Source organism: Copadichromis virginalis, linkage group LG5 (genome assembly GCF_057382275.1).
Source record: "Copadichromis virginalis isolate Kocher_CV1m ecotype Utaka linkage group LG5, C_Virginalis_male_GT1.1, whole genome shotgun sequence".
NCBI lineage: Eukaryota > Metazoa > Chordata > Actinopteri > Cichliformes > Cichlidae > Copadichromis > Copadichromis virginalis.
In genome coordinates this window covers 22,421,617-22,445,245 of record NC_140622.1, presented here as the reverse complement: position 1 = coordinate 22,445,245, position 23,629 = coordinate 22,421,617, and the positions used below count along the sequence as shown (strand labels likewise).

At 41.8% G+C, this 23,629-nt stretch overlaps 3 protein-coding genes and 1 long non-coding RNA gene across 9 annotated transcripts in view; 2 read left to right on the top strand and 2 right to left on the bottom strand.

The window, feature by feature from the left end:
• Positions 1-627: 627 nt before the first annotated feature.
• On the bottom strand, positions 628-3,896 carry LOC146709689 (transmembrane and coiled-coil domains protein 1-like). Its single transcript, XM_085456769.1, has 4 exons — positions 3,476-3,896; positions 1,464-1,637; positions 1,256-1,391; positions 628-973 (listed from the first exon to the last, which is right to left on the bottom strand). The coding sequence occupies exons 1-4, from the start codon at positions 3,547-3,549 to the stop codon at positions 662-664; spliced, it is 696 nt and encodes a 231-aa protein (XP_085312895.1). The 5' UTR covers positions 3,550-3,896; the 3' UTR covers positions 628-661.
• A 1,384-nt stretch (positions 3,897-5,280) lies between these two features.
• Positions 5,281-20,137, bottom strand: tmcc1b (transmembrane and coiled-coil domain family 1b). 6 transcript variants are annotated; one of them, XM_085456765.1, is made up of 9 exons: positions 20,059-20,137; positions 16,777-16,950; positions 14,233-14,276; positions 14,021-14,089; positions 11,418-12,195; positions 8,653-9,072; positions 6,943-7,427; positions 6,729-6,864; positions 5,281-6,647 (listed from the first exon to the last, which is right to left on the bottom strand). In XM_085456765.1, the coding sequence occupies exons 5-9, from the start codon at positions 12,015-12,017 to the stop codon at positions 6,333-6,335; spliced, it is 1,956 nt and encodes a 651-aa protein (XP_085312891.1). In that variant the 5' UTR covers positions 12,018-12,195; positions 14,021-14,089; positions 14,233-14,276; positions 16,777-16,950; positions 20,059-20,137; the 3' UTR covers positions 5,281-6,332. The 6 variants fall into 6 exon arrangements, with proteins under 6 accessions (XP_085312891.1, XP_085312887.1, XP_085312892.1 ...); XM_085456761.1 differs by lacking the exon at positions 14,021-14,089; XM_085456766.1 differs by lacking the exon at positions 14,021-14,089 and having other exon boundaries at positions 11,418-11,680.
• Positions 10,894-13,374, top strand: LOC146709688 (uncharacterized). Its single transcript, XR_014920471.1, has 3 exons — positions 10,894-11,116; positions 12,982-13,092; positions 13,188-13,374. It is a non-coding gene; the product is annotated as an uncharacterized LOC146709688 (long non-coding RNA).
• qrich1 (glutamine-rich 1) overlaps positions 17,914-23,629 on the top strand; it is a 21,224-nt gene continuing 15,508 nt past the window's right edge. Inside the window, exons 1-2 of the mRNA XM_085456756.1 lie at positions 17,914-17,967; positions 19,071-19,160. Of these exons, the coding sequence (XP_085312882.1) occupies positions 19,151-19,160 (10 nt within the window). The 5' untranslated portion in view covers positions 17,914-17,967; positions 19,071-19,150. The remainder of the gene's footprint in view (positions 17,968-19,070; positions 19,161-23,629) is intronic.

The following is a 23,629-nucleotide window of genomic DNA, read 5'->3' as shown; positions in this document are numbered from 1 at the left end:
TTACCTTTAATTCTAGACTATACAATAACTAACCCCAAGCATTGCAAATGTATTGAATCTGGCACCTAATTTACTTCAGACCTTCTGCATTTGTGCTACTGAAGGTCTAACATGTCCTACAATGAAAGAAACCTGACCGATTTTTGCAATTGTGAGTTTATGACAGCAAGTCTATAATGCTGTGTAACCTGGTTTCAAAATAAAAAGTTGTTCATCTGCAAACATTCTGAACTTAACGTTCAGGTGGCAGCTTTTCTGAGTGAACCATATTTGCACAAGTCTCAGCAGACAATTGTGTAAACGAGCTGACCTAGTGGGCTCCTCACCAAACTGAGTCACTGTTTCTATAAATCGGTGCATGTCCCTGAATATGTTGACCATCCTCAGCTGTAGATTCGTGTCCAACATGTGCAAAAATGTTGCACATGTTGAGCGTGTCAGGCTACATTTCACTGTGTGTTATACTTGTATAACTATGCATGTGACAAATAACGAACCTTGAACCTGTAAACAAAGGATTCATTCCTGTTTAACTCGGACTTCACTGTATGGGCTATTGCTTTCTGTAGTAAGACACATGCACTAGATTTAAGTTTCCATACACTGCAGTAATAAAGATGACTGAGGGGTGTCTGCATTCATTTTATTTGTTTCCAAGATGTTAATTGCAGAAGGGTAAATGGTGATACTCTAAAATAACATCCCAGTGCCTCCACAGGAAAGACAAAAGGACCAGAAAAAGCAGTGTGCAAAGCATTAGAAGGGCTGTCTTGAAAAATGGGGCCACCCAGCTGCTCACTGTGGACATCACCACCAACAGCACGGTTATAAAGGCTAGCGATACATCAATTAGTTTTTCAAGTACTGTCTGTGCAGTGGTATTGGCCCATGTCTCTGGATGCCCTGCATCCTCTTCTTTCTGCTGCTGCTGCTCCAGCTTGAACTGGCGTCTCTCACAAGCCTCCAGCACCTCCTGCATGCCAGAGACAGAACTGAAGTTTTCTACTGCCCAAGGAGAAGTACAGTTACAAAGTCAGTGCTAAAAAGATGCCAGGCCCTTATAGTGGTTAAAAAGGGCCTGGCATCTTTTTAGCCCTGTCAGAATCTGTTTTTGGAGTGTTTTCCTGAGGTGGAATAGTAAAGAGTAAATCTGGATTTTTTTTTTTATTATTTTGTACAGAAAGGAAGAATCAGCACATCAGTTACATACTGGAACAACTTCTCTTGACATGGGAAAACATTATTTGAAACTTGCATAAAAATCTTGTGTTGCATCAGAAGACCGATCAGCACTCTTCTCCGCTGTGGCGGCTAACTCTTTTTTCAAGTTCCAAACGTCATTCTGATACTGTTCTGTCAAGTCAATGAATCGCTCTTCTAGAGATTCCCTTCTGCAAAACACAACACTACATAAAAACAGCAGATGGTTTCAGCCTATACAGCTGTACAGAGTAATATAGTACCTGTTCTGTAGGTCTTTAAGGTCCTCAAAGAGCAAAGAGTAGTCTCGTTGGTGACTCGCATTTAAGTTTTTAAAGTGTTCTTCAAGTTGGCTGTGGCTTTCCTGAAGCTTACCGACGTACTTCAGTACATCATCAAAGGCCTCGCTGTGGTCACAGGTACACTGCCTTGAGCTACTGTATAAGATATTGAAAGACATTTTAGTCAGATTTTGCACCACAGTTGCTGAATAATTGGACTGAAAGAAGATGTAGAGGCCTCCTGTTTGTTACTAGCGGTATTTGGATAACAGCGTGCTTTCCAGATGACGGCTGTAACCTGAAAATTGGTCTGCCTCAAAGTGGGCCTCTGTGGGGTGACTACATATATAAGCATGCTTTTTCCACTTACAGTAAAAAGCAATGAGCAGTGTGTCCTTACTGATAAAATCTGTCTTTTACTGCTGTTTAAAATAATAAAACAATTTCTTAAAAAAAAAAAAGTGAGATTAAATTAATTAAAGTCTTTAAATTCAATGGGTTTTTTTGCATTAGGACAAAAATTCATTTAAAACGATTTATAAGCACTCATTTTAGTGTGGTGGCTGCTTATAATCTATCTATGCTTTATTTAAAAAGTCCATTATGTCACTGTTAAGTTGTGCTGATAAAATGGGAACTAACCTATTACAAAAATGACTGAGAGAATAAAAATTCACCCAGAACTCCAAACCATCATCACAGTCGATCAGCATCACGCCAGGGCATGAGTAAATGTTGTATTAAATGTCATTTCTAGAGTGCATGAAACATCCAACAGTTGTAAATGTTAATATGCAATCACCAGCCATTTTATTAGGTACACTTTACTAGTAATGGGTTGGACCACTTTGGGCTAAATTCTTCATGGCATAGATTCAGCACAGTGTTGGAAACATTGTGTGAGGTTATCATGTCAACATGGACCAAAAACTCTGAGCAGTTTCAGCTGCATGTTTATGATGGGAATCTCAAGTTCCTAAATAACCTTTCTCCTCCATTCTGATGCACTGTTTGAACTTCAGGAGCACGACTTGAACATGTCAACATGCTTACATTGTTAAATTTGCTGCCATGTGATTGGCTGAGTAAATGTTTGCTGTGACCCTAGTGTAAATCAGTATTCTCGAAGATATTTTTATTTATTACATTTCAAGAAACACCTGGGCTTATACAGACCACAGAGGATATGTTAGGGCCCTAGCTGGGCCTCCTGATACTGCCCTTGTGTGGGCGTGGTGTTTTTCTCCGCCTCCTCCTCTCTTGCTCCACCCCTCTGTCTCTCTCTTGCTCTTCTCTCGCCCCAGGACACAGCTGCTGCTCATTGGACTCATTTACCACCTGGGCCCAGTCAGCAATCACCTCTCTGAGATCATATAAGCTGGGGATGAGCTGTGAGCAGGGTGGGGGGTGTTCTTGGTGTGGAGTTGTGGGAATAGTATAGCTGCTTTATGTGAGTAGTGTGGGCTGCTGCTAGTGATAGGGTGAGCTTGTGGGCCCCTGGAAGTGCCTCCTCCTGGTGTGGCGTTTTTGTTTGGTTGTTGTGTTCTTTGTTATTGCAACCTTTTTTCCTTTTTCCAAGTGTTATTGGTAAAACGGCGTTGCCGGCTCTTTATGTTAAGATTATCTATAAAGACTATTTTATTTACTAAAAACACCTGTCTGTTTTCCTTTCATTCTGTTCTGGACTCATTTGTTACTGGTCCCCTCACTCGCATGCCTAGACCCTTTCGGGGGGACGTAACAGGATAGAAACAAAGTAACGGTCCTATCACGCTAGTATCGATCCGATACCAGCGTTGGTATCGGTATTATCTGCCCGCCTCTCACCGGGAGCTTTCGTCCCTTAGGCTGCTGCTGCTGTACCCCGTGTGTGTGGCCTGCAGACTTACACCTAACACACAGTACACGGCGATAAAGATCCCTACCTCACACTTGAACATCATTTTTGATGACTGTGCAGTTCTTCCTGGTTATATTGGTCGCTTCATGCTCACCTGGCTTCAAGTGACATCGTGGAGTCGTAGTCGGGTGTCAGTGACCTCTCAGGCGTTGTTATGTTGAGACACATTTGTCACCTTTAAAAAAAAAAAAAATAAATCCAACTACTTTGCATGTGTTAAAGTTTAGCGGAATCGAAGCGATAAATGTTGTAAACAGTAAAACGACGTTGGTGCCCAACGTTCATGTTGCGTAACAACATGTAAAACTGTCAGAAACAGAAACGTTCACGCTGATTCAGGTTTGTGAATGTCGTAAACGATCTGCTATCCGGTGTTTCAGGTTCAGTAAGTTTTCTGCAGTTAAATAAAATCTGTGGTAGTTCAATAAAAGAAGTTGTTTTTCTGGGTGTAGCTAAAGGTCTGAAGAAGGAGGCAGTTCCCAGCTCAATTTCACCTTCATCCGCGGGGAACAGAGAAAAAAGAAGTTTTTAAAACGACAGCAGATTTAATGGATTGTGTGGAGCATCTGTTGGCTTTGACGTTTTTTGTTTTTCTGTACACTCTCGACCCTTTTATGAGACGATGAGAAAGGTTAACATATAATTGTTGACATGATCTTCATTGCAAATATCTTAGCCAATCACATGGCAGCACCTCACTGCATTTAGGCATGTAGACAGGCTCCATATGAGCTGCTGAAGCTCAAACTGACTTTGAACGTAGCATGATTGCATGTGCCAGAATTATTTCAGATACTGCTGATCTGCTGGGATTTTTCCAAACTACAGCAGCAGCAGACCACACCGGTGAGGAAACTAGAAACTGAGGCTACAACTCCACACAAAATGTGACAATAGAAGATTTAAAAATGTTGCCGGGTCTGATGAGTCTCAACTTCTGCTGCAACACTCAGATGATCAGGTCAGAATTGGTCTTAAACAACATGAAAGCATGGCTCTATTCTGCTTCGTATCTACGGGTCTGGGTGGGGATGGCGTAGTGGTGTAGGCAGGGGTGTCAAATGGGCCGGGGACACATCAGAGGCTCTAATCTGGCCTACGGGCCCACTTTGTAAAATGTGAAGAAAGGTATAGATTTTGGACTTTTAACTGCATTTTCACGTTTTACATTTACTAGTGACAGACTTCCTCCATGGCCTCTCATACTACATCAATTTACCTAAGTAACATAAGCATTTAAATAACAGAACATTTCCTGCATTTTTCACTATCTAAAATAGAACTTTCTTTTTTTCTATAGAGGGTCTACAGAAAAAAAAACTTTTCATTACTGGGCAATAAGCTAACAGCTTTCTGTAATTTTACACATCTATGTGTTACAGTTTAAGCCCAGAGAGCCATGCTGACAGATTTCTTCCATTTATTACGGAATCTATTTTTTTTAGAAGAACTGAGATGTTCTGTCGAAGCTGCACTTCTGTTTTCTTCTTCTAAGATATGTGAATCATTCCATGTGTGGTTAAACTTCTTTACACTGGCAGGAGAATTTCACCGATCCAGCCTACAGAGGGTCAAACACAGCTCTACGTGGCCCACGATGTAAACAGAGTCTGACATCCCTGGTGCACGGGACATAGGGATAGCACACTGACAGCCCCCTTAGTGCAGGCTGATCACTGTTGCCTACCTGAGTAATGTTGCTGACCATGCCCATCTTCTCATGTCAAAAAGGTCAAATCACCTGAAACCAGTTTGTTGATCATGCCAGCGAGCAAAAGTTTTTGTGTTTTTTACCTTCGTATTATTTTGACTATAACCCTCTTTAATGTTAAAGGTGTATGACCCCATAAAACAGATTTTTATAGACAACCGAGGATGGAGAGAAGTTAGACTTTCAAGTTCAGTTTTTAAACAGCAAATTTATTTATCTTTAATTAAAAAATAAAAAACAAGAAAAACCCCAACTAAAAGTATTACTATTTCATTGTCACTAATAGAAACAGTACGGAAGCACTGAGTCTTTGAGCACTTTAACTGCTCTTCAAGTATGTTAAATGAGTTCATAGATGATTCCTCTGCAGTGGAAAAACCACCAGGATAGTAGGGTCCGGTTTGCATGATTGCAACTCCAAGCACAAAATTTCATAATAGTAATATCCTGGCTGTGCCGTTACCAGTGTTACTGACTTCACACATCCAGTAAGAAACAAGAACCCACATGTGTCTGACCCAGAGCAATGTAGCTGATGTGCAAGCACCCCGTTCTTTAGAGTGTAGTGAGCAGAGAGAAGAAGTGTTGGTCATAAAAGCTGAAATCTGAAAAGAGAGCAAAGAGGGGAAAAAAAGCAGACGGAAAAAAAATTGAATCACAAGACCAGAAAAAAGAAAGTACAAAAAAGAGAGCGTGGGCGACTATGACTGCAGAACACTGTAGGCTCATTACAGTTAAAAAGAACATAAAAATCCATCAATCGGCTGTATTAAAAATAGCAGTAACTCCAAAACAATACCACTTGAATCAGTTGAAAAGTAATAAAACTCTGAATAATATTTTCTTCTGTGGGGAAACAATGAAATGTTTTCCCACATGTAAACAAATTCACTCAGAAGAGAGAAATCAAGTGTGCAGTTCTCTCAGCCCGCTCCTTCAACTATGCCCCGTTCACCCTTTTACAGTATGCTCGTGCCACAATTGCACCAGATATAGAAAGTCCATATCAAACATCCAGCCTTTTCTCTCCGTATCCACTTTTATTCTCCTCGAAACGTATTTCATAGAGCAGTAAAGTGACAGACAGCTTTGTAATCCTCCTGTTTTGAGAAGCTGCTGGAAAAAGGAGGACTGCTGAGATTCATCTTCCCACATGGGCCAGTGTCATTCCTTTATTATCGCTTTCACACCTCCGGTCCCTTCATGTTTAAATTACTTAAATGCACCTTCTCCAGGCCGGTCATCTGGGGTGCAGAAGAAAGCGATGCATATACTCTGAAATGGCATCCCAGTGCCTCCAGAGGATGGCGAGGATAATTACAAGGAGCAATGTAGAAAGTGTGCGGCTGCGGGTTTTCATCAGGGGCACGACGCAGTTAGCCACTGTGGACACAAACACCAAAAGGACTGCCATCACAGCTAGCAGCACATTGATTAGTTTTCCAAGAAGAGTCCGCGCTGTGGCATTCTCCAAACCCTCCAGCTGCACCACCTGCTGTTGCTGCTGCTGCAGCTCCATTTTGGAAATGCGTGTCTGACAAGCCTCCAGCGCCTCCTACAGGTGAGAGACAAAAGAGTCGGTGACAGAGCTCTAATAAGGAAGCACACGTGTTCTGTTCATCCAAGCGAGGCTTACCTGTATGTCTCTCGCTCGTTCATAAGACTGATAGGCGATCTTCTCCTCCATGCTCGCCAGTTCTTGTTTCAAGTTCAAAATTTCATTCTGGTGCAGTTCTGTCAAGTCATTCAGTTGTTCTTCTAAACGTTCACACCTGCAAAGCAGCACATTTCACAAAATGGTACAAGTCCTACATAAACAGACTATACTGCAGAGCACATGACAAATCTACCTGTATCGTTCCTCTTGCAGCCCTTCCATGATCATAGTGTAGTCCCGCTGATAGTGGGCTTTTAAATTTTCAAAGGACTCCTCAAGTCGACCTTGGTTTTCCCGAAGCTCTTGGATCTCGTGGAGTATAGCATCAAAGCCTGAGGCTTGTGCATGATCAAGCGTGTTGCCCTTAGAGCTGGGGGGGCCTCCTGGGGCACCAGGGGTGCTGTTTGCTCCTGCAGAACCAGAAGTAGCACTAGAGCAGTCATCATCACTGGGATACTTTGGGCTGGATGGTAAGGCCCCTGTTCCAAGTGCCCTTGCTCCCCCAGGACCAATGCCCTCATCTCCTTGGGTTTCATCGAGAGAGTCCTTCAGAGCTGCGATGTTATCAGCGCTGCCAAACTTGTTACGGATGATGTTAGCTATTTCTTTCGGCTTGGACACCACGGCTCCAGCTGCAGAATGAGTTGCTTGAGAGAAGCTGGAGAGGCCTCCTGTTACCTGTAGTGAAACAGGATCAAGTCAATACTCAAGAATGCTTTTGTGATATACTGTAAAAAAGCTCTGGCTACATTAAACACCAAGTGTATCGAGACAGTTTGCAGAGCGCACACACTTTTAATTGGCACATCTGCAGATCTGTGCATGACTGGGTCAATCACAAATTAAACAACATTTTGAACTTTTACTGGTATGTTTTCAAGTTGAGGTGAGAGGTGATAAACCCTATCCTAACTGACACTGGTTAGAAGATAAGAGTACACCTGAACAGTTCAGCAGTCCAGATAATCACAGATAAATCTGTGGATGTATTTTGAATTATCCATTAACCCATTAACCCATTAACCCATTAATTGGCTGTAACCAAGGAACCTCACACGACCACAGGGAGAATGCAGACTCCGCACAACAATTTAATAAAAAAAAAAAAAAAAAAAAGTTAAAAAACGGAAGACTAGTCTATTTTTTTACTTCTGCACCTCTAATCTACGTGGCTGATTTGTACAACTGCACTGACACTTCCAATGGCATCATCAAAAATGGCTAAACCAGGTGAAGTGCTGCAGCAGATACTCAGCAAATGGTCGGTGAAGCCACAGATTAAGATTGTATGATGTTTGTTATCAAGTAAACTGAAGGAAAAAGGCCACAAATATGTTACTGCAACACTATCAGATGGAGAACTTGAGGATTGATTCCACCAGAAAAATAACTAGTCTGTTATTCATGTTTATGCATTTCAGTCTTAACATTGAGCATTGTCCTCCATGTGACCTGGGAGCTGCTCTGAGAAAATTCACAAAGGTTTAACATAAATAATTAGTATGGAAGGTAAATGGTAACCACTACCACTGTACTCCTCTATATCGAGTCACATATTTTATCAGTTATTCAACAGAGTTCTGCTTTTCAAGAAAGTCAACAGTGAGAACAACGACTGGCAGTATGTGCAGTAAGTATGCAGTATTTACATGCAGTGATGTATTTCAGGTAAATGCCACAGCACCTTGCAAGAGAGCAGAATGCAGAGGTTTGTCTTATTTGGTTGAGATAATATGAATTTTAGTGTTCTGTTGTCAGGGCACTTTTTTAAGGCATGAGTGCACTACAGGAGAACGACTTGGACAGGATGATTTCAAAGCTTTGGAGAGCTATGAAAAAAAATTACCTAAAAATTTAAATGACGCTTAAAAAAAAAACAAAACAAAAAAAAAACAACACAGACCTTGGCTCCGACGTCCTTCAGGCCCTGATGCATGTCTCGGAAAACGTCTTTGGGCTGGCGAGGGATGCCGTTGTGCTCCACCTCTCGAAGCTTCCGGTGGTAGTGCTCAAGCTTCCTCTGCAGCTGCTGGATGGTCTGAGCCGACTTTTGGTTCTTCTTCTCGAACACCTGTTTGATGCGTGCACTCTGCTGTTTGTCAGCATTATTGGCGAGTTTCAGGTATTCGGCCACATTGTCGTCACGTGCAGTTTGTTCTATCTTGATTTGTTCTGTGAGCTTGAGGATCTTCTGCTGCAGTTGGGCAATGGCCTGCTTGGTACGCTGGGGGTCTGGGGTACTGTCAACCACGTCATATCCATCTGCGCCGTATGGGAGGGCATTGGGTGATATAGCAGGGCCCGATGCATCGTAACGATCAAGCTGTTCAAGAAAAGTGGAAAGAGGAAAGTATTTAACCACTTAAAATATAATCAAAACATTTAAATCACTGTGCCATAGTTAAAACTAACCTCCTCGTTTCATATAGTGTGCTAAACGGATGTGTTTTATCAGTTTAGTAAGTCCTGCACTGAAAGTGTAAAAGTATCAACTACTCCACAATTTGTATAAATGGCAACATCATTTTTGATACATTTCTCTAATGTCTCTGGATCACACCATTTGTGTCCAATTCAAAATGACAAACTGCTCCTGCTGGGCCAATTTTGTAGTTTTAATCATCCTATAAACGCTGAGTAACCTGTGAATCGCTCCTTTTAAACTTAAGGTTTAATTTGCAAAGATTTTTTTAGGCCAAAAACTGGCAACACTGATCAGCACTAACTGAAGGTATACAAATGACTATTTTCACCTACTCATGCACACACGTTTGCACCCTTCAGAGTGATCTGTAACTACATATTCACAACAGCAGAGGGCACCTGTCAACAAAATTCCACCTTAACTGTCACTGCCCAGCTCCAAATCCAGAAGGTACAAGTACAATAAAATAGGTAAACAGAAGGAAAGAAAAATCATTCAAAAGGCAGCAAGTCAACAAATTTTTGTGGTGCTGCTATGACAGCAATTTAAATGTTCCCCCTGTGACGTGCTTTAGTTACAAAGTCCAGGACAAGTAACCCGACTCCACAAACGAACACCCTCACCCTGAGGCCGCGGGAGAGAGAAACATTAAATCTGAAACAGAAAATCAACAAACACGAGAGCCAACACCCATGACTGAAAACACGACTGCAGCCAACTAAATGACGTAAACCCAAAAAGGTGATGCAAGGTTACGCTATCTAATAACCTGCAAAACAGGAAGACTACTTCAAATTCCAACTGCAGGGTTGAATATACTTGAAACGACAAGGGTGAGTCGTAGAGCAGCTACATAATAATGTAACATCTTCTACAAAGCTCGTGTTTTATGTGTGATTGTGACCCTATTCCTATAATCACAATAATCTTCTGTAACAGCATAAATAAAGTTTTTATATTCAGAAATCATGAAATTTTCCTCCTACATGATTTCTGAATCAGTGATCCTGACTGGTGTCGGTTTGTATCCGGCTAAAAAAAAAAACCACATTCAACACACCTGCCGACTATAAAGGTAAAGGACTGCAAGGCTGATGGATGTGATGTTTGACCACATGCAAAAACTAGCTTTAAATTTACAATTTGTTTATATAAACTTGTGCATCTCAAACTGAAAACTCATCCATTAATTTTTAGTGTCTACTTCTTCTAAAAGTAAACAACAAAGAGATTGAGAGACTTTTTTTACTGTCAGCCATAAGCAGACTTTAGCTGAGAGCTGCTGATTACAAGTTCAGCATCATTAACCACATTCCAAGTGTATCACCTATTTTTAGCACATGCTAATACCCCCCACCATCGCTTCTTATTTCTGAGGTTGTTTTGGGGGGTTTTGCCGAATAATCAATTTAAGAGAGTTTCCCGCCATTGTGAGGTCATGCAGTCTTTCATAACTGTACTTAAATGTCAAACAAACAAGTTTTGAGTTTGTTTAGCCCTGCAAGCCCGCTCTGACCTGAAGTACACTCGGACAGCAAAAGCTAAATTTAGAAAGGCTTAAAGCACATAGTGACCAAACACTCAAAGGCAATCTCTGACCTTCCACCGCTGACAGCTCATCTCCCCATTCAGCAGCTCATCCCTGCGCATCTAAAGCATTAATGGCCTCTTAACAAGTTTGTCCAACTCATTTAGTTTTGACATTCCTGCACACAAATTAGTGCGCGAGTCAGTTTGTGTTTATTTTTAAAATGTAACTGTTTATTTTTAAATAAGCCAAACAAATTAATCCTGAGTGCAAAGCCTTAGTATTGCACCTTGATTCTGAAGGTTTAGACCTCATCTCTATATACAGTATAATGATGTCAGGATTTGCAGTGAGAGTTGTACTTCACATCCTGTGCTTTCACAGTACACTGCACATATTTGTATGTGGTTAGAGGTGAGTGTCATTCTGACTTCTGGAACTACAGTTTCCATCCGTGAATCAGGAAATGTCTCATTTTCAAATTAGAAACTAAGTATAAGTAAAGACTCTGGTTCTATTTTTGTCTTTCGACATTACAGTTTGTAAAACAAGCATTTTGACAAGTAATACTACATTAACTGGAGGCAGATCCTGAACCAGCTATAACACACTATTACTGACATTAAACACTTTTATTTACTGGCAAGTTTCAGTTCAGACTTTTTAGGGCAAACACGCCAGATTTTACAACAAGAATCAAAACTAAGACTCTCACCTTGTCGGGCTCTTCAGTGGAGTGGTAACCAGAGGTCAGCAGCATGTCAGCCAAGGCTGGGCTGCTGGGTGTGTCTGTGGTCGAAGAGGAGCGTGGGCGTCCAGCCTGCAACAGGGCTTCATGGGTGCTGCGCCGGTGGATCTGTGGGCTACCTTTCTGGGGAGGGTCCCCAGTGCCGCCCGCCTTGCTGCGGCGGCTCTGCAGGCTGGTGCCTCGCTTTATCATTGGTGGACCTCGGATCTGCTGCAGGACACGGCTCAGAGCTGCAGGAGGGGCGGAAGTGGCAGGGGTGTCAGAATCCAAAGGGAGGGCCGAGGAGGCGGGGGTGTCCCCTACTTCTGACCCTACGTCAGCGGGTTCGGAGGGAGGGGCGCTTGCGCAGGACGAGGCGGAGTCATGCGGGGAAACGGAGGAGCGTCGGCGCTGTGGCTGGAAGAATTGCTTCAGGCCATGGCCCAACGCTCCCATGTTCTCCAGGGCATTATGGGTGATTTTGGACAAGCCGTGCTCTGACTCCGACGCCCTCCTGCCGAGCTCTGGCTCCGCTCGCCCTCCTGCGTCCGGCTCCTCTGGACTCTGCTCACTACTACCCTGATCCATCTGAGACCTCCAGTTTCACAGTGAGGGTCCTGCTCGGGGTGTGAAGGAGACTAGCTACGCCCCGTCGACACCCCGCCCTCTGAGAGGCAGGTTGAAAGCAGGGAAGCAGAGGGGATGGCGCTCAGTTGGGCCTTTTGAGTGGGCATGCATCTGTGGCTTGGCTCAATGTCATGCTTGTCTACCACAAAAGGAAAATAAAATGTATTATGACATGCAGCAGTGAGTGAGGAACATAATAAGCAGCAGAAGAATAGGAAACAATACTAAGCAACAAAAACCTGGGTTGGCACAGACATGACCTTTTTTTTTGCAGTCAACATGATTCTTAGTTAACTTTTGTTCACAATCTGGATAAAGACATAGGTACCCATTTCGGTTCGTGCTGGGCAGATGTACTGGACGTGCTGGTATACCAGTCGTAATTTTTAGCGTGATATTAATTTTTTTAAATGCCACTGTTTCAGTAAAAAGACAAAACACCCACTGTGGCTCATCAAGGGGTTTAAATGTGTTATAATATTCAGACGGGACCTGTGGTGACTGAGCAGCCTTCCTCCTCACAGTTATTATCAATGAGGCACTTGTTCTCGTTGTCCAAAAACACAGACATGCGTGTTAATCTATCGTGTTATTCTTATTTGGTGAGATGGCAAATACAGCAAATGGTTCAAAACACCGAACAACTGAATAATTAAAACTTATATTTATTGTTCTTGTATTTGTTCATCATTTTGAGATCTGCAACTAAACTTCATATATATAATTTGCAAGAATTTGTGTTATAAAACTAATTCCCAAATGCTATTTACATTTAGATGCTGGTGCACTAGGTAGTGTCATCTAGATTGGTTAACACATCCTGGATGCTATGATTATTCAATTAAGATTTGATGTAAAAAGCCATATAAGGCAAATATTATTAACCTACAACTAAAGCTACGTTTCCCTGCTTCCTTGTCAAAAGGGTTCGTCACAGCAGGCAGCGCCGCATGTTTAATTTGGCACAGCTTTACACCGTTTGCCCTTCCTGACTCAACCAAAAAAGGAATTTGTGTCTCCAGCTGGAATTGAACAGGTGACCTTTTGTGAATGTGAATGTGTAAACCACTACATTGTGATTAATAATCTGCAACTAATCTGTGAATCATTTACTATTTCTCACATTAACAGCTGAATGGAATGTAATTACAGCTAACCAGGTAGAATAACAGTGTGTGATAGCTGCAAGGGCAATCTGCCACTGGTCAGAGGACGAGAAAATACTAAACTGGAGACGCATCAAAGTAACTTGTGACCAAGAGAGACTGTGAATGTTCTATTTGGATATTTGGTGTTTAAAAATAAAATTGACAAGTTTGCTGGAATTTGTGCTCATGCAGCTCCTCTGTGTTCAGTAAGGCCAAGCAAACTTGTTATTCGAGGGCTTTTCCTGATGACAGCAGAGCATGTGCCACAAAACTTGGAAGAGTAAGTTTGAATGGAGGCTGTGGCAAAGCTGCACATAACTACACTTCCATGGAAACATTAATGCAACACAAAGGGACATTATATGTAACCTAAAAGCACAATCAGCACCCTGTTAAGGATCAACTTTGTTTAAGTATTTTATTTTTGCAAAGAGATCCTAAAAGTAGATTACTCACATGATATGTAAGGGAAAAAAAACACCAGAATCATCACCAGAAAGCTATACTGCGTGTTTCGTGTCATGACTGTGTCAACCCAGTAAAGCAAAAACATAAAATCTACGAAATAAACAAGTACAGTTTCTGAAATGCTCATATCTGATATACTGCACATGTGCAGATAGTGTCCATTCTTTATTTTTGCCCTTATGTATAAAATCATTGAATTATTACATTTCAGAAAGTGTTCCTTACAGAACTAAATAATCAACGTAACTGAGAATGTTCAGATGCTAACAAAGAGACCACAACAAACTAAACGTAAAATAAACATAAATGAAGATCTAAATGGAGAGTGACTACAATCTATTTCTCAACTGAGTAAGGTGCTCCACGATCCACAGCGGCCTCCCCACTTTGCTTCTCATTTCATGAGAAGGCTACATCCTGTAATATAGAGGGCCACTCCAAGTGTTCGGCTTTTAAATGTCAGTTTGTGCTGAACACAGCTCTTTGGGTTTATCAACATGAAACGACAGAGTGAGGATGAGAGCAATAGAGAAGGTTAGATAGTTTGTAAGAGAGCTTACCATCAGCCCAGCCTCTCCTCTTCTGACTCACGAATCAGGACTGGCTAAATGAAGCAGAAGCGCAGACAAAATAAAAAACATAAATTACAATATTCAAATAACAGGAAAAAGAGAAAAACAGAGCTGAACAAAAGCCACTCAGTCACTAATGAGTGGAATGATGGATATGTAAACCAGCACTGCAATAAACAACTTATCAGCATCCAACATGTTGCCCACCGGAAAGCGTCAACAGCCTAGTGGACCTTTGGTTAAAACCTTTAGTCCCTGACACTAAGTTTATGTTTAATACGCATTGTTACTGTTGAGTAACAACTACTAGATATACACTACAACAGCAAGACAAGACAACAGCTCATGAATATGAAAACATGAACGCAGCTTAGAACTGCTCCAAGGAGCTGTCACTGCACAGCTCATCTGCAACACATACGAGACGGGAGGATGTAAGCCTGAGAGATTCCTACTTAAACACTTTTCAAATCATTTGTCCTACAAGCTCCAAACCAAACAGCAGAGTTAGCGCTACACAGTCTTCTTTGTTTGAATTCATGGGCATGTTTTGACAATAATTAAACTCAATTATTTTTAAGTACAATTTTCAAGCATGCTGATTTCTTATATCACTAACAGGCAATTTAACTGGTCTCAAGCCGTGCTTCTGCATGCTTCAAGTATGTGAGATCGCGCCTGTCCCTAATCAGAGTGCTTATGGACAGCAGAGGATTACCAATTAGAGGGTTTGATGTTTTCTAAATCAAATATTCACTTGCTACGTTACACCTTTAATACATCTTTCAAAGCATGATAACCAAGGGAACATTACAGTCGACGCTGCATGTCACTAAGGCTGTGATGCGGTTTATTTTGCAGCAGTAACTTTATGATGAGCCGTCAGACAGTCTGTTTTGCGAGACACAATGTACCGTCTGTTTCATCGAGCCATAAAGAAAACATCCAAGGCTTAAAGTGATTGAGGACGAGCTACTTTGCAGACAAACAGAAAAATGATCCTTTGAGTCAGCACAGCTATGTATGTATCATTTAACAAGTCAGCAGAGCAAACCGGCCCAGAAAACCCTTTGAAATGCTCCATTAGTGACACTGTGACTCACTGCATGCTAGTCCAGCTTTTAGACCTGCAGCATCTGAGAAGAAAGCTCATTGTTCAAGAGTAGGTGGTGGTGAACAGTTCAGTAACGAAAGGAAGCTCCTTAACCGCTTCTTGCAGAAACAACACATTAAAACGCTGCTATTTAGTTTTAAACCAGTATCTTGGTTCACTCCTGTTGTTGCTCTTGGTTTTCGTATCTGCTGCTTCAGTTCAGAGGAGCTACCTGCTCATAGAGGTATTGAATACTATATTTATCTAAATAACAACATATCCAACAGATTAAAGCATAAATTTCATCTGATATGAGAAACAGAAGCTCTTTGACCACACATTATTACTCTGAATCGCTTACAAGACTCGTGTGAAGACAAATATTCGACACAGATATGTGACAACGTCCTACATCTACAATAAAAGTACAAAGGCATCTGAGTCCTCCAGGCTGAGGGCAAAGTGTTCTCTTTGAAGTGGGTCAGCCAACATTCGCCCATCACTCTGTGTACATACAGTGCTGCATGGGCACATCATCTATATGAGGTACGTTTTCACTGCAGGAACAAGCGGCAGGCACGAGGCAGCTCGAGGATGAATGAAACCACAACAGAGGGAACATCGTTCCACTTCTCCTAAATTAGCGTTTTTCAGGAAAGAAAAGGTGGTTAATTGACTTTAGAGAGTTTAAACCAATGCTGCTATGATTCATTTTTTAACCACTGAAACCAGCTGTTGTTGTTTCAACCAGTTGTTGTTTCAAGGTGCCCTGAAACGACCCACAAGTTCCTACACCAGAAATATGCAAGCAGCGTTCCTGTTTGGAGCATGTCAGCAAGTCCTTTTGGAGCTGTGTCTTACTAGTATAAAAGACACATCTCCTGGATGCACTGGTACGCATCTTCAGTGATGTATCCTGGGGTCATCAGGTGTTTCGGGTCTCACAACATCATACCCAGCCGGGGGTGATCAGGCCCCGACTTGCGGTACGTAGCTACCCACGGATCAGCCCTCTTGATCCACAGCTACCTTGTGGCTTTCTCTGCCGCTTCACTCACAGCCTGGATGGCCCTCTTCTTGGCTGCCCCAGCCACGCCCAGCCGGCCTAGGACTTTGCAGAGTGATCGTCTGGCAAACCCCTACAACCCACTTCTATGGGCTCATAGAAAGTCTTCCAAGTCGTCGTTTCCTTTCATTGGCCTCCTCAATCCACTCTTCCCAGGGCACTGTGAGTTCCAGCATGATCAGCTGTTTTGAGGCCTCAGAAATACTCTTGAATACTCTTATTCACACTCATTACCATAAACTAGGTTGAATGCATTAGTTTATTCCTTAATTTAACTGGGGATAGAGATAGATAAGTGAAAAGATCCAACAATGTCAATCCTGACAAAAAGGGCATTCATTGCAGCAGGAGTGTACTTGGTGATAAGACATACCTTCAAATGTGGTCATGTGCAATAGATCTATTCTATTGCCACAGAAAAAGACTCAGTAATCCAGGCAAGTATCCAGCACTGCTTCCTCTGGGTACGTTTTTCCAAATTAAAACTGGCAGAAGAGCTGTCAAACTTCAGTCAACTGTTTCCGTGGACATTTAGAAAGATCACATGCTGCAAAGAAAAAGAAGAACAAGAAAAACAAGCATTAAAAAGAGATGCAAAAGTGTGTACTAATGTGCGGTAATAATCAAGCAGTTACATAATCTGTATTATTAAGACCACAAGCAGCCATCCTCCTGCACTAAAAGTAGAGTCAATATTTGGCACCAATAATTAATTCTAACAATCTTATAAAGCAAAGCTGTAATAGGGTGTTCTTGCAGTGCTGCTGAAATTGATGTATGAGGATTTAAATTAAAAACCACAAGGATTGCCCCTAACAGCACACACAACAAACCAAGGCCATTTAATATCCGATATTCAATCCACAACAAATGGTTACAGCCATCCCCCCTATGTCAGGAAGCTCATACAACTCGTTGGATGGCGGAATGAAAACATGTAGTTTAATTTTGTAGAGCGCAGGGCCCCCGCCCCCCTGAGGACTTTTAGCTTAATTAACTGTGTAATGTTAATTAATAGTGCTGCATAGCCCAGAGGGATTATGTGCTGGACAGGTTTACGGAGGCAAATCTACAATAAAATAATGCGACACTGACACAGATGTAAACATCGCTGTCTGTAAGAATAATCTGCCACAATCAAAGCACAAGGAGTGAAAAGGATCTGTGCCTACTAATAAAAAAAAGTCTCCTTTAAATATACTACAGCACCAAAATGATCCTGTCAAGACAAAAAGGCTCAGCTAAATGTATTTATAGCACTGACACTTACTTCAGTTCGCTTCAATGAAGTTAAGAGAGTTAAATCAAACTGTACTGTGCTAATGTTTTTTTCATTTTCTCAACCAGAGAGGTGGTTGAGTACGTTTAAGCTCTACCATGAATTAATGATGGTCCCGGCATGTTTCTGTTGTTTTTGTTCGTGTTCGTGATTGATTCATATCACCTGAACAACTCCTCTCTGCACTCATTCTTTGTGAAATAAAGGACGGTAGGAAAAGAAAACACCCTGACAAAACCACGTAAGCCGCCCGTCGTTTACCCATCACCACACAGCCCCGGCTAGGTAATTACATTACTCGAGGGGTTACAGGTGCATTCGGTGTCATTACATGTGACGTAACTGTAGTAACGCCTGTACTTAAAAATTGAAAAGGAGATGCTGTGATAAACTAAATTATGTATGTACATACTTGTCTGTATGAGTGCCGTTATTGAGTTACTGCAAATAGTCCGAGCCCAGCGGTTTAACATTAGCCAGAGATAAGAAGAGGATGGAATTAGCAGCTCGCTAGCTTATATTCGTGGGTCCGGGCTTTAAAAAAACTACTGTTGGACATTTTCACAAAACAATCGTGAAATCTACGGCTTTACTTCAGAGTGGTACAAACCCTTGTGCCAGCTAAAGTCAGAAAACATCGCTTTCCCCGAATTGAAGGCTTGGCTTCTCCACTGGTGGCTAACCGGGCAAGCTAACGTAAAGGAGCCGGAGGGCGTTTATTTCACTCCACGGTGCACACCGGTGTTGGTGTTAAGCGGAGCGAGGTCATGCTTAAAATTCATGATAACAGCACATATCGCAGTGTCAAACCCCTGCCCACATCACACCGGAGCTCACGTGAAGCTCTTTAAAATGCAGTCAATGTTTTACAACCTACATACAGAAGCCGAAACTCTTTAAAGCCAGTTTGTGTTGTTTTTGTGTTGTCAGGAGACCTGATTGATTTAACAGTGTGTGTATCCTGCAAAGAACAGAGTGTAGGCTAGCATCACCTCTCACTGCTGCCACGCCTTGTAATGTGGCTTCATATTAAAGTTCACCCAACATCCCTGATTTGAATGTATAAACCAGAAGATGACCGCTGTGTAAGGTGACAGGTGTTTATGACAGGCTCTCCAGTGATAGCAGCAGTTCTGCAGGAGTTCCCCGTTTTCAACAAAACAAAGCGTTAATACACATTTAGTAGCTGTTTATTACACTACATGGCTATTAATGTCATTATTACAGGTTATTCTAGAAGAGCCTCGTCATACACTTACACCCACAAACACAAACTGAAACACAACTTCTTCCCAGAAGCTGTAGCACTGCTGAACTCTGTCACTAACTTATGCATATCTATATCTTGTAAACTTTCCCTTTCACTTGCTGCTATCCTTCTGTCTCAGATCACCCGTGACGTTCATCTCCACCCTGCCTGCACACGTCTTCTTTATCTGTCTTGTGCACTTTCAGGTGCTTTGGATGGATGACCTCAGGTATTTACATTAACACCTTCACTATCTCTACTCCTTGCATGCACCATGTATAGCTATAATTTCATTATGCTTGCATAATGACAATGAAACCTTATGCAGTCATACCCAAACAACAAATAGGCTACCAAGATACTGAGTCATGAACACTGGAAACTCTCCTGCCATATGAAATGTAACCATCAAAATCCATAATAGCAGAAATAAACTGACAGCATCAGCACCGGAGAGGGGGAGGCGGGGACGGTCCCGACAGGTGTGAAAATCTCGAACACGTTTACATTGGAGGTATTGGGTGGCCATCTGTCACCTACTCCCACCAGGCTTTCTTAATCACACCTTCTTGTATTTCATGGTGGCGTATTTAGTCCTCGCAGAGCAGCTTTGCGTTAGCTAATACTCTTTGTACCAGGGCTTGATGGACAAAATCCTTTAGTTTTAGCTAAATGTTATATTCCTCGAATATCCCGACTGTTAAAAAAACATATACATATATCGTCACTGAATCCAGCTGGGTGTTGTCCCCAAAGTTGAACCCTGACGAGTTACAACATGAGCAATCAGTTCGCTTTTCGTGAGCACACACATGTAAATACACTCCACATCGCCCACCCTGAACACCCTGGCTGGTAAATCAGGCGCTTATTCGCCGCCTGACCACTCGCAGCTGTCAGTTAGCAGCAGGCTGGCTAGGCTCTCAAAGCTAACCAACATCGCTTCAGCCATGGTTAGCTACAGGCAGCAAACAGGCTCATCGCCAGGCGGCAGCGGCAACCGGATAATTAACCCACCGGCCCTGGAGTGCCTGCACGGCGGGCGACAGCACGAGGAAACACGTTTCATTCATACGAGGCTTCTCACATTTTAAAAAAAAATGTGTGTTTTGCGGGTATCAACTTACATGAGCGCTCAGAGGATTGTGTTGATGACCGTTCATTTCTCCCGATGGTGGACACTCCCACGGTGACGTCAAATAGCGTGCTCGACGTCAGAGCAGTGCCGAGCTCTCGCCCATCCTTCGCGCGTGTGATCCACGCAGGTGAGCAGGTTGACTGCTGGGTCACACGTCCCTGACCTTGCACTGTTCAAGTAAATGTTTTCAGGCGTGGCTGCAGATATTTTCTCTTAAATTTAACTCAGTATTTTGTTTGGGAATGTTAGGGTCTGTATTTGTACCCTGAATATAAACGTAACACAAAACAGTATAGAAACCTGGTCGATTATGTATCTGTTCTAACAATGCTTCTTTTTTGGGGGGGAATAAATCTTACATCATTGAAAAAAAAAACTGTTTATATCCCTTTAAATGGAGCCAAATTTGTAAGGCAAATACATTTGTGGTTAGAGCAGCAGAGTTGAGTCTGTGGGTTGCATGAAAAGTTTGTCAAAACGTCTCTCCCAGTGCCAAACAGCTTGGAAATGTGTGATTGCCACTGATCGCAGATCAATTACCTCTCTCTCTCTGCATCTTCTCCATACTTTGACCCTACGATCTAATTGCTAGGCCGACTCTGGGCTCAACGCTGAACATAATGTTCACCCACATGTTCAGGTACAGCGCACATGTTGCCAACAACCAGTCCTGATAAAGACCAGAAGCTCAAAACATTAAGCTGTTTGATTCTGGCACAGACGTTTTCGGCCAGTTTTTCATGGATGCAACCAACATACTCAAGTCTGCTGCACAACTCACAAATGCATTTTCCTTACAGATGTGTCACCATGTCAGGTAAAATAAACAGGTTTTCCAGTGGCATAAGTTTTATTGCCAAGAAGCATTCTTCTCAAAGAAAGACCAAACACATATTTCCTTACTTTTGTGCTAAATATATGTAAATGTGACTGGTTAATGACAACATAGATGCAGAATTTCAGTTTTGGGTTTATCAATCAGTTGAACTAGAAGATAAATTTAAGATTATTCTGTTATCAAACAACATTCATCTTGAGAAAGAAACCATGCAAGTTAAGTTTACAGGAATATCTCCACATCAAAGGAGACAGATGAGGTGGTTAAAACACTCAGGTACCTCCTAATTAAGGCGTCTTGTGTATATCCTACTGTGAGGGCACCTAGAGGCAGATCCAAGAAACGGTGGAGGGATTAAGTCACTCAGGTGGCTTGAGAATATTATGGGGTCCCACTAGAAGAGCTAGAGGACGTGGCTAGGGAGAGAGAGGTCTGGGTATCTCTGCTAAGGTTGCTGTCCCCCTGACAGGCTCTGAGGTAATTAAGTTTTATTTATAAATCACTAATTCACAGCAACAGCTGTCTGAAGGTGCTTTATATTGTAAGGTACAGATTCTATTGTTCGGAGAAAACCCCAAGAATCAGACGATCTCTAAGAGCTACCTCTTTGCAAGAGTGGGAAGGAAAAACGTTCTTTTACCAAGACATAACCTCTGGCAGGGGAGCGGCAGCCAGTTGGGGAGTGAGGGGAAAGAGAAAAGAATAAAGGAGAACAAAGTGAGACAAGGGCCAAAACATACTACAGGAGACAAAAGAAATACAGTTTAATGTCACGCAGTAGTGGTGTATAAACACAGGCTGGTGTAGAGAGGTGAGAGTGGAGTGGAGAAGAAGTGTTCAGAGTGTCATAAGAGGTCTCACAGCAGCCTAAACCTATTGTAGCAATTGTTCAGGGTCATCTGATCCTAAATGGTTTATCGAAAAGAAACGTTTAAACCTAATCTTAAAAGTAAAGGTTGTGTCTGTGTTTCAAATTCAAACTAAGAGCTGGTTAGAAGGGAGACGGGCCTGATAGCTGAAGGCTTTGCGTTGAATTCTACTTTTAAAAACAGGCCTGCAGCCTGAGAGCAGTTTCTGTTGGAATTATGTTTCTATGAATGTACCCTGAATGTGAGGGTAAAGATTTTAAATTCAGCTCTGGATTTAACAGGAGTCAGTGAAGAGAAGCCAATATTGGGTCAATATTGTGTCTCTTTCTATCCCTTGTTAGTACTTTCTCTGCATTATTTTGGATTAACTGAAGGTTTTTCAGGTAGCTTGTAGAACAGCCTGAAATAAAGGGTTTCAATAGTCAAGCCTAACTTTTTAACATGTTTTTAATTTTAGTGATGCTGCTAAACTAATAGCTAATACTAATAACTTTAGTGAATCTCTGTTTCTGCATCTCATACCATCATCAGGTGAATGTTTGATTTGATATGATAAGAGCACTGTGTTACTGTCGCAGATATTAGGACAGCCAGGCGTGTTTATTAGTTATTAATATTAAGACCAAGCGAAAAGACGCCATATATGAGTATAATTGTTATTTGTTGTAATTTGTTTTAATTGTACGTTTAACAATTAAAAAGCATCTTGTAGTGACAGGTCTTCGTGACTAATTGTGATTTTATATTTTATTTTATGGAAAGTTAGATGTGGTTTGCAGTGCTCAACTAGAGTGACTTTTGTGACACTTCTGTTGCTATAATTAAAAAATAAATAAAAACAACAAATACAATAATTTTCTTACAGACTGAATAATAAAATAAAATAAGTTACTGGCAGATTGGCAGCTGTATGCTATTAAGTTAATGTAAAAAGTATTTACAGTAATTTTACTGCAACTTAAACTACAGCAACATAGTTACTGAAAATAATTTACTGTCATCCAGTTGCCAGTGAGTTAATGTAAAATGTACAGCAACCTGTTCACAGCGTACAGATGAAAGAAAGCAATCCTGCATAAATGTACACATTAAGGAATGCCAAAGGATAGGTGATGGACTGACTGAAAAACACGACAAAACAGTTGAGTATGAGTGTTTTAAACAAATTCAGTCAATGATTGTGTATCCAGTTTTGGCCTCCGATGATAAAGGAAAGGGCAAAGAGGAAACACGGCAGACAGGCTGAAATTCTCTGAGCTGATGGAGCTGTGCTGGTAAGAGGTGTGGCTGAAGGATCAGGAAATACTGGCATGGCAGCCTCACGAGGAACATAATGTCATTACTTGTAAGGGTGTGGATGATAAAATGTTTGAGTCAAAGGCTTCTGAGCGGTGGCAACACTGTTGTTGACATAGTAACAGCAGTATGTTGATGGACACACCACAGGCATCTGGTTAGTCTGAGTGTTCGGGTATTGTGGTGTGGGCTTCTGGATTTACAGGTTTAAGATGCTCGGCAGTTTGAGTTTGATCCTTTGGAGATACGAGCAGTTTGTTAGGGAATGGCAGAAAAGTATATTGAGAAAATACTAGAAACAGGCAAGTGGGGAACTTATTGGACTTGTGATCATTTGTGGCCACAGGTATGGTTACAAAAACCACAGTCATGGAGGAGGGGCAAGAGGGTGAGATGGGGTTGTGGGATGGAAAATTCCAGGTCTCACAGGGAATTGTGAGAACAGAGGAAATGGATATTGTGGATACTATGGAGAGGCAGTTCACGTCTGGGAAACAAGACATGAGGCCTAAATGAGAATTCAGGGTAGGGAAGTGCAGGCACTTCTTAGTTTACAA

Excerpts from the sequence above, each read along its gene's own strand:
- LOC146709689 (XM_085456769.1), bottom strand. The coding sequence starts at position 3,549 with ATGTGTCTCAACATAACAACGCCTGAGAGGTCACTGACACCCGACTAC. Across the intron at positions 1,638-3,475 it reads ACGATGTCACTTGAAGCCAG|TAGCTCAAGGCAGTGTACCT; the intron begins GTGAGCATGAAG and ends TATCTTATACAG. Across the intron at positions 1,392-1,463 it reads CTTAAAGACCTACAGAACAG|AAGGGAATCTCTAGAAGAGC; the intron begins GTACTATATTAC and ends TGTGTTTTGCAG.
- tmcc1b (XM_085456765.1), bottom strand. The coding sequence starts at position 12,017 with ATGGATCAGGGTAGTAGTGAGCAGAGTCCAGAGGAGCCGGACGCAGGA. Across the intron at positions 6,865-6,942 it reads CTGCAAGAGGAACGATACAG|GTGTGAACGTTTAGAAGAAC; the intron begins GTAGATTTGTCA and ends GCTGCTTTGCAG. Across the intron at positions 6,648-6,728 it reads AACGAGCGAGAGACATACAG|GAGGCGCTGGAGGCTTGTCA; the intron begins GTAAGCCTCGCT and ends TCTCACCTGTAG.